This window comes from Oncorhynchus masou, chromosome 15 (assembly GCF_036934945.1).
Source record: "Oncorhynchus masou masou isolate Uvic2021 chromosome 15, UVic_Omas_1.1, whole genome shotgun sequence".
Lineage (NCBI taxonomy): Eukaryota > Metazoa > Chordata > Actinopteri > Salmoniformes > Salmonidae > Oncorhynchus > Oncorhynchus masou.
The window spans coordinates 45084105-45093197 of NC_088226.1; the positions used below are offsets into that span (position 1 = coordinate 45084105).

The window sequence follows — 9093 nt, forward strand, 5'->3', positions numbered from 1 at the left end:
CACACTTGCCATCTCACAATGGCACAGTGATGTGAGGCTGACATATCATGTGCAAACTGTTCATGTTACCTACTGAAGCATATTTGCATCCTATAAACTTGGACAATACAGTATAGCATTATTCATTTACCAGGAAGAAATGTAAAATGCTGTTCCAATCAAATATGATTGAATGTTTTTGGGTGATGAGCATTACACCAACCTGCTACAAGTTGAATTCCGTCAGGAGCAAGCTAACAGTAATTATATCATTCTACCATTGTGCTCCAGTACTACACATACAGGACATGTACTTTACAATTGACACAATGGATGTTTAAAGAGAAATAGTGTTCGTTACTGTGTAAGAATGCAGTCTTACCTTGCTGCTATTGTGTCTGTGTGCAGAGATACTGTATCTCTATGCGAGTGGTGTGTGTGCGTGTGGCCGTTCAACCTGCCTGCTGTCACTGTGGAACTAGGGCATTACCTGGAGTCAGGTGTCATTGCGCAGATGCAGTGAGGGCTTGAGTGTGTCCGTGTGTGTACCCCTTGCATGTGACCGTGTGTTTTTGTTTCCAAATGTTAAGACTGCAAGTGCACGCAGTGGCTATTTGTTGTGATTGTCGGCACATGGCATCTGCAGTATGTTTGCATGCATATAGAACTTTCTGTGGGACTGTGTGTAGACACGTTCATGTTTAAGTGGAGGTGTCTCTCTGAGGGAAGGGCGTGAGGAAGGGGTGGCCTGTCAGCCTGTGATAGGAGAGACGCTGGGTGTCCTGCTGTGTCAGTTGCTGCTGTGCCAGTTGCTGCAAGCCTAAGGAGGCACAAAGTGATACTTTGTTTCCTAGCCTGATCTGCCAGTGCAAGAGGAGAACAGAGTGGCATTTTGTCATTTCAACTGGCTGACGCACACAAAGCCGATCACTGTGAATGAACTGCAAATGTGCGCGTGTAACTGTGTGTGTGCCTATTATAGTGCATGTGATACAGTGGGTCTCGTGTTGTAGCAGTATCTCAGAGCACTTCCCTAATGTCAGGAGACCCATCTTGCAGTCTTGAGGAATGCAGTCTTTGTGGACTCCTTCATAGAGTAGTCTGGTGGAATTATGATGTTGTCAGAGGGTTCTAACAGTCACAAGATCAATTGTATAGGATTATAAACATCTGAGAGGGTTAGAAACCATTAGGTCTAAAGAGATATCATTGGATGATCATAAAATGATGAGTCTTTATTGGACTAAAATCCAAATGTTATATTAGGGTAAAGCTATACAAGTTTTATTGAGAAATACGTTGTATTGTAATCTGAGATAATGTACAGTAATCGCATCAGATAAAAAATAATTGTATTTGGCTAGCAGACGACTAGCCATCACTATTTCAAAGTTAGAAGGGTCTCCTCCAGCAGCATAATGGGGTGTCGCGTTACAGCCTAATAGGCCTGTATGAGTCACCTATAAAGCCCCTCAGAGCATTGGCAGTATTATCACACTGCAGTCTCATAAGGATATGGTAATGTTGGGGCTTTACCAGCCTGGAGGCTGGCTTCATTACAGCAGTATAACACATCAAAGACTCACTGCTCTCTGACTGGCTTTATTAATAGAAACTCCCACAAAACACACACACAGGGGAAATGTGAGGAGAAATAAGTCTAAATCATTTAACATTATACGAGCAGGGAGATTTATCAACAGCCTGCAGCGATGACTCTCAGTCATACAGTAGCAGCCATTGCTCGTATATCGTAAAATGTGGCTTTTAATTTGAATGCAAATGTGTATTGATCGGAATGAAATTCCTCCAGTATGACTGGCCTGTTAGATGATGCTTTATGAAAAACTGGTCCAATTCTTATTCAGGAATGTCATGTCCTGATGGATTGAACTATGTGGTGCTCCAGAAATTGTGCAGTGTTTGAATAGTGTGATTGGATCGGATGCTGTGGTAAGAGGCTCATGGATAAAAATGTGAAAATTGACTAAAATCTATTACAGGAATGGCTCAGATTCATTTATGGAAGAGGAAGCCAGTACTGAATGCAGACAAAAACAACCCTTCATAGAGTAGTTTGTCGACAACGCTGGGAAAACAGGATGCATATCAATTCATTCCATTCATTCATTCCTAGAATTCCCTCGAGGATGCTTTCTCTGACTGCTATTTTAGCTTGAACCAAATCTGTGAAAATGCACTATCATACTGTACTTACAGGCCAGAGGATCAAATTACAACTTGGACAGACCTAGGAAGGAATCAAGTGATTCAAGTGATTAAACATCACCGATTACACTGTGTGACACAGAGACATGTCCTCATCCTCCCAAAAAGATGCTGTTTGAGCACATTTCCATTTGTAATTTCTTACAGTATATCAACAATACTTTTTGTTACATGTAATCTCTCTCACCATAGATTACAGGGAGTACACACTGTTTATATGGCAAAGCCAAATGTATAAACAAACAACATACCAATACGGTATGGTTTTGACCACAGATTTGATTTCTGTCTATAGCAAGAGACGTCTTGACTAAGCTACTGTATCTGAGAAACCACAAAAACTTGTCAAAAGCGGAGGACCTTACACCGTGGCAAGGTACCAAATACCAATGCAGTATTTTATGTTCTTTCTAAAAAAATAAAAAACGTATCCCCTGCCCCATGAATTATTGACAGCGAAAGTGACGCTTTGGGAAATTGTTTCTCTAGTTCCCACTGCAAAGGGTACAGTACAGACGACAGGGCTACAAAATGCAGCAACTCATTTTGATGACTCCAAACATGCAGTGCTACAGTAGGGGGGGAGCATCCATCTGTCTATGTGCCCACTTATCACCTCCCCAACCATATACATCCATAGACTTTGAGCAGGGATATAATTATTTTTGCCAAACCACTTTGGTCTCATTTAAGACATGGAAGTAGGCACTCAGAGCTCATTTAGTGTTAGATATATGAGCTATGAGATATGTAACCCTCTCAGAGGTCTATTGTCAACAATGCTCCCCATCTGGGAGACAAACAAGGCAGGGCAGTTTTTTAAAACCGTCTACACATCAAGGCATGGGGCTTTACTGGATCTTCTTATTGCTCATTCTGCAATGAGTAAGCTAATGATATACTCGAAAGAAGCCAACCATACCTGATATGTAGACAACGCAGCATCAGCCAACTGTATCTTTACTAGAGATAATAAACCTGAATGTCAATTTCTGGCTAAATTCATGGACTAAAATCGAAGGAAAATTGCAATACATAACGGTAAATGCTGCATTGAAGAACGAGGCCAAAATCTTTGACTGAAACACCACAGATCCGCTGTTACAACGTTTGAGACAATGATTTCTGTTTTATACATTCCATCTAATATATGGGGATAGGGATCGAAACAATAGTGCGTGAAATGCATAATGGCATCTCTCGGGTCCATGGCAAAATAAGATATGTCACAGGTAGGCCCTACGTCATGGAAGTGATAAAGGGATGGACCCAAGAGACCGTGGGGGGTCGGCAACATAGTAAAGATTTTCACTATAACAGAGGCGCTGCATTCTTGGTTATATATACATTGCTATAAGAAGGCGCATGTAAGCATGATATGGAGCACAAAGCATCTATCTTTTATGTAATATGTTATCACAAATATGCCTACTGTATATTGAGACAGTAGCCAACAAACGAAAGCTGTAGGATGAACATCCAATTGATGCAATCATCGAAAATATGATAATGAAAATGACAAATAGCCAATTATCGGCGCAATTCGAGCCATGCCAAATATGTTCACGCATTTATAATTAAATAAAAAAATATTGTCCATTTCCAGCGCACAAACACATCTGTAAAGGATGGACCAATCGTCAGCAGGTCAATGAAAACGAGAGGCTGTGACAAGGTCAGCAGCCTATTGAAAATAAAGACACCATTTATGACAAAGAAAATATGCCAGAATAAAGAACAAGCTCCACCACCTTATAAGTGATCTCGTTTCCCCCGCAAATCGGCCTTGAAGTTGCCGGCGGCGCCTTGTATCTCCAATCTAACAGCTCATCGACTCTCTTTGTGTTGCTGATGCTGCGAGTGCTCGCGACAGACAAGCACGCATGGCCAAGCGTACAGACGGCTCTGGTGAGAAATAGAGTCCAGCACAGTTGCACGCACGTGAGGGTGTGGCTGGCGGAGGCTGCGCTTGGCACAAAAATCACCCAACGTCCACAAACGATCTCCTTCCTCAAGGCTACGATGCCACTCTCCTGTTTGTTAAAAATCGTTGCCTAGCCTTATATAGTATATGTTCACACAATAGCTTTGGCTATTGATCTAGTACAAATAATGTCTGGATAGGCATAGTATATGTCTTTGATTTAATTCGGAGTGGAGGTGCTTGTTTGTCATTGACAGTCTTCACAGCCTGTCACAGTGAAATGGCCTATCACATTCTATCTGAAAATGATTACTATATTAGTATAGAAAATCTCACTTCAATTAGCCGCAGTGCAATGGATCTCAAATATTGGGCTAAAATTTGATGTGACGAATATGCGCTCTCTGTATTTATTTATGGAGGACATACGTGACACCGTTATTGTTCGTTGGCTGTGGGGTAAGACTGGCATGACTGACTTCTTTGTGCATCTTGAGCCAGCCCTTGCAAAATGACCAATGAGTGGGTGCTTCCACAATTCACGAAGCATAAAGGCCTCCATAGTTGGAGACGATTCCAATGATTTAGCACCACCCTAAAAAAATAAGCCTAAAATAATACAAAAATATTACTTCTTTATCAGATCAATGTCCAAAACTGCTGTTGGAAAGACAGACATTCATAATGCAGTCATAAACTGAAAACTAGTTACAACTGTAGGTAGGCTGGGCTTCCAGTAGGAGTCGGCATAGGATTCGTAAAGTCCTTCCCTGCTCCCTCCCAAACCCAGCGGGACAAAATATACTCCACAACTACAGTTCCCACAATCCCACTGACGCTTTCTTCTTTTTACAGGAACAGGAGTATTTTTGGTAGGAGCAGCCTACTTACTGAGAATACGATATTATGTGTACGTGGTAGTTTACACTCTTTTTTCTCCTCATAAAAACAATATCACATATCCAACGGACATCATTCAGAGATCGACGATGCCTCCGCGAAACCAAGATTTCGGACTGAAAAAGGCTGGAGGGGCCAGGAGCGGGTCCGTGATAAACTTCAGAAAAACTGTGAATTCCGGTTCTTTACGCCGCAGCTCTGCTGTCTTGCCATCGGTGCTGACGTTCGCTGTGATCGTGGCGTCCGGGGGCCTTCTGCTCATGATAGAGAAAGGAATGCTGAATAGTATGGAGACACCACCACCTCTGGGATACAGCAAGAGGTCAGGCTACCTCAGACAAGCCCGAAATCTCGATCCAGCTGTGGACGCAGAATCCCAGGTAAATTGAAGCCACGGTGTGTAGATTCCCAGTAGCCCACCACTCGATTTGGCTGGACATGTTTTGGAAGAATATGACTTTAAAATACCTGAGGCCGACAAAATGTATTCATAACCAAATAACTAAAGGACTTATTACACCATTAATGTTTTTGTCACAGGACACTTTGTGTAAACAAATAATGTAGGCTATAACTTCAAATTCATTTTATTTATATAAAAGTACATGATGCCATCTCGTGATGAAATGTTAGGCCTTGCTTGAGCACTACAGATATTTAATAGAAATCAAGTGCCGTTTGCCCATGAACATTTCATGGGAAGCATTTGCTACATAATTTCCATTATCTTGGTGGTCTACTCTGATGGAATGCATATCATAACATGTTGTATAGGTATTAGATTGACACGAGTGATATTGTACTATTATCTTAAATGTCTTACATGAACTCAGCAAACAAAAAGAAACATCCTCTCACTGTCAAATGTGTTTATTTTCAGCAAACTTAAGTGTAAATATTTGTATGAACATAACAAGATTCTGAGACAAACTGAACAAGTTTCACAGACATGTGACTAACAGAAGTTTAATAATGTGTCCCTGAACAAAGGGCAGGGGGGGTCAAAATCAAAAGTAACAGTCAGTATCTGGTGTGGCCACCAGCTGCATTAAGTACTGCAGTTTATCTCCTCCTCATGGACTGCACCAAATTTGCCAGCCAGTTCTTGCTGTGAGATGTTACCCCACTCTTCCACCAAGGCACCTGTAAGTTCCCGGATATTTCTGGGGGAGAATGGCCCTAGACCTCAGCCTCCGATCCAACAGGTCCCAGACCTGCTCAATGGGATTGAGATCTGGGCTCTTTGCTGGCCATGGCAGAACACTGGCATTCCGGTCTTGCAGGAAATCATGCACAGATTGAGCAGTATGGCTGGTGGCATTCTCATGCTGGAGGGTCATGTCAGGATGAGTCCGTAGGATGGGTACCACATGAGGAAGATGTCTTCCCTGTAACACATAGCGTTGAGATTGCCTGTGTAACGGATGTGAAACGGCTAGCTTAGTTAGCGGTGGTACGCGCTAAATTGCGTTTCAATCGGTGACGTCACTTGCTCGGAGACCGTGAAGTAGTAGTTCCCCTTGCTCTGCAAGGGCCGCGGCTGTTGTGGAGCGATGGGTAACAATGCTTTGAGGGGTGACTGTTGTTGATGTCTGCAGAGGGTCCCTGGTTCGCGCCCGGGTATGGGCGAGGGGACGGTCTAAAGTTATACTGTTACATTGATGCTGTTGACCCGGATCACTGGTTGCTGCAGAAAAGGAGGAGGTCAAAAGGGGGGTGAGTGTAACAGATGTGAAATGGCTAGCTAGTTCGCGCTAAATAGAGTTTCAATCGGTGACGTCACTTGCTCGGAGACCTTGAAGTAGTAGTTCCCCTTGCTCTGCAAGGGCCGCGGCTTTTGTGGAGCGATGGGTAACGATGCTTCGTGGGTGACTGTTGTTGATGTGTGCAGAGGGTCCCTGGTTGGCGCCCGGTCTAAAGTAATACTGTTACACCTGCAATGACAACAAGCTCAGTCCGATGATGCTGTGATACACCGTCCCAGACCATGACGGACCCTCCACCCCCAAATCGATCCCGCTCCAGAATACAGGCCTCGGTGTCACGCTCATTCCTTCGATGATAAATGTGAATCCGACCATCACCCCTGGTGAGACAAAACCGCGACTCGTCAGAGAAGCGCACTTTTTGCCAGTCCTGTCTGGTCCAGCGATGGTGTGTTTGTGCCCATAGGCGACGTTGTTGCCGGTGATGTCTGGTGAGGACCTTACAACAGGCCTACAAGCCCTCAGTCCAGCCTCTCTCAGCCTATTGTGGACAGTCTGAGCACTGATGTAGGGATTGTGCGTTCCTACTCAGGCAGTTGCTGTTGCCATTCTGTACCTGTCCCACAGGTGTGATGTTTGGATGTACCGATCCTGTGCAGGTGTTGTCACACATGGTCTGGCACTGCGAGGACGCTCAGCTGTCCGTCCTGACTTAGGCGTCTCACAGTACGAACATTGCAATTTATTGCCCTGGCCACATCTGCTGGCCTCATGCCTCCTTGACGTTCACACAGATGAGCAGGGACCCTGGGCATCTTTCTATTGGTGTTTTTCAGTAGAAAGGCCTCTTTTAGTGTCCTAAGTTTTCGTAACTGTGACCTTAATTGCCTACCGTCTGTAAGCTCTCCGTGTCTTAACGACCGTTCCACAGGTGCATGTTCATGAATTGTTTATGGTTCATTGAACAAGCATGGGAAACAGTGTTTAAACCCATTACAATGAAGATCTGTGAAGTTATTTGGATTTTTACGAATTATCTTTGAAAGACAGGGTCCTGAAAAAGGGACGCTTTTTTTTGCTGAGTTTAGTTTTAAATGTCTTTTTTCTGTTACATCTCCCCCAAACCTCATTCAGATTCTCCAGGAGATCCGTAACCGCACCATCCGGACCATGTGTGGTCAGAAGAACATGCCTCACAGTGTGTGGTCACTGAGCCCCCTGCAGAGGAAAACCCTGCTGCAGCACATCCTGGTGAACGACGAGCACCGCTTCCTCTACTGCTACGTCCCCAAGGTGGCCTGCTCCAACTGGAAGAGGGTTCTGAAGGTCCTGAGTGGGGCTCTAGAGAACGTGGACGTCAACATCAAGATGAACCACAAGAGTGATCTGCTCTTCCTGTCCTCCCTGAAGCCTGAGGAGATCCGCTATAGGCTGAAACACTACTTCAAGTTCATGTTTGTCAGGGAACCTATGGAGCGCCTTCTCTCCGCTTACAGGAACAAGTTCGGTGAGATCAAGGCCTACCAAGAGAAGTACGGTGCCGAGATCATCAGGCGCTACAGAAAGGGCCATGCCAAGGATACAGCAGTGGCTGGGGATGATGTGACTTTTGCTGAGTTTGTGCGCTACCTGCTGGATGAGGATGTGGACCGCATGAATGAGCACTGGATGCCCATCTACAACCTGTGTCAGCCATGTGCCGTGTCCTATGACTTCATTGGCTCCTATGAGCATCTGGAGAGTGATGCGGACTATGTGCTACAGCGTATTAGTGCACCTCCACACGTCCACTTCCCTGAGCGACAGACATGGTACAAGCCTGTCACCAAGGAGACGCTGCACTATTACCTATGCAGTCTGCCTCAGAAACTTCTCAGGGAACTCCTGCCCAAGTATATTCTAGACTTTTCCCTGTTTACTTACCCCTTCCCCAACACAACCACTGAGTACTGCAGACATTAACTGCAAGATGGTATTTTATACTTGGAAATATTATTTTTCTACAGCATCTTGTTACACATTTGCCATGTCTTTTTTTATTTTTTATTATTCTGAGGGAACAAGCAGTATTTTGATATGTTACTTTTTACATTAGATGTTACAGCATTGGGAAATATGAATTGTGTGTTTGAGTATATGCATAAAACCACTAAAACTCAAAAGGAATTGTATTTTAGAAGGAAAGAGGATGTTACTGAATCAAATCTATTAAGAAATTTAACTGTTACTGTCCAATTGCTCTAATTACTGTCCACTCCATCTGGGCTTCAACCAAACAATGACCCAACAAAGTATTAAAGCCCCAATAACACATTTGTATTTTGTAAATACATTTTCCTCTACATTTTTATGGAA

At 43.8% G+C, this 9093-nt stretch overlaps 1 protein-coding gene across 1 annotated transcript; it reads left to right on the forward strand.

Moving 5' to 3' along the window:
* The first annotated feature begins 4946 nt into the window (after positions 1–4946).
* On the forward strand, positions 4947–9051 carry chst14 (carbohydrate (N-acetylgalactosamine 4-0) sulfotransferase 14). Its single transcript, XM_064989384.1, has 2 exons — positions 4947–5412; positions 7873–9051. The coding sequence occupies exons 1-2, from the start codon at positions 5122–5124 to the stop codon at positions 8698–8700; spliced, it is 1119 nt and encodes a 372-aa protein (XP_064845456.1). The 5' UTR covers positions 4947–5121; the 3' UTR covers positions 8701–9051.
* Positions 9052–9093: the final 42 nt, after the last annotated feature.

Coding starts and splice junctions, on each gene's coding strand:
- chst14 (XM_064989384.1), top strand. CDS start 5,122: ATGCCTCCGCGAAACCAAGATTTCGGACTGAAAAAGGCTGGAGGGGCC. Junction 5,413..7,872: donor CTGTGGACGCAGAATCCCAG/GTAAATTGAAGC, acceptor AACCTCATTCAG/ATTCTCCAGGAGATCCGTAA.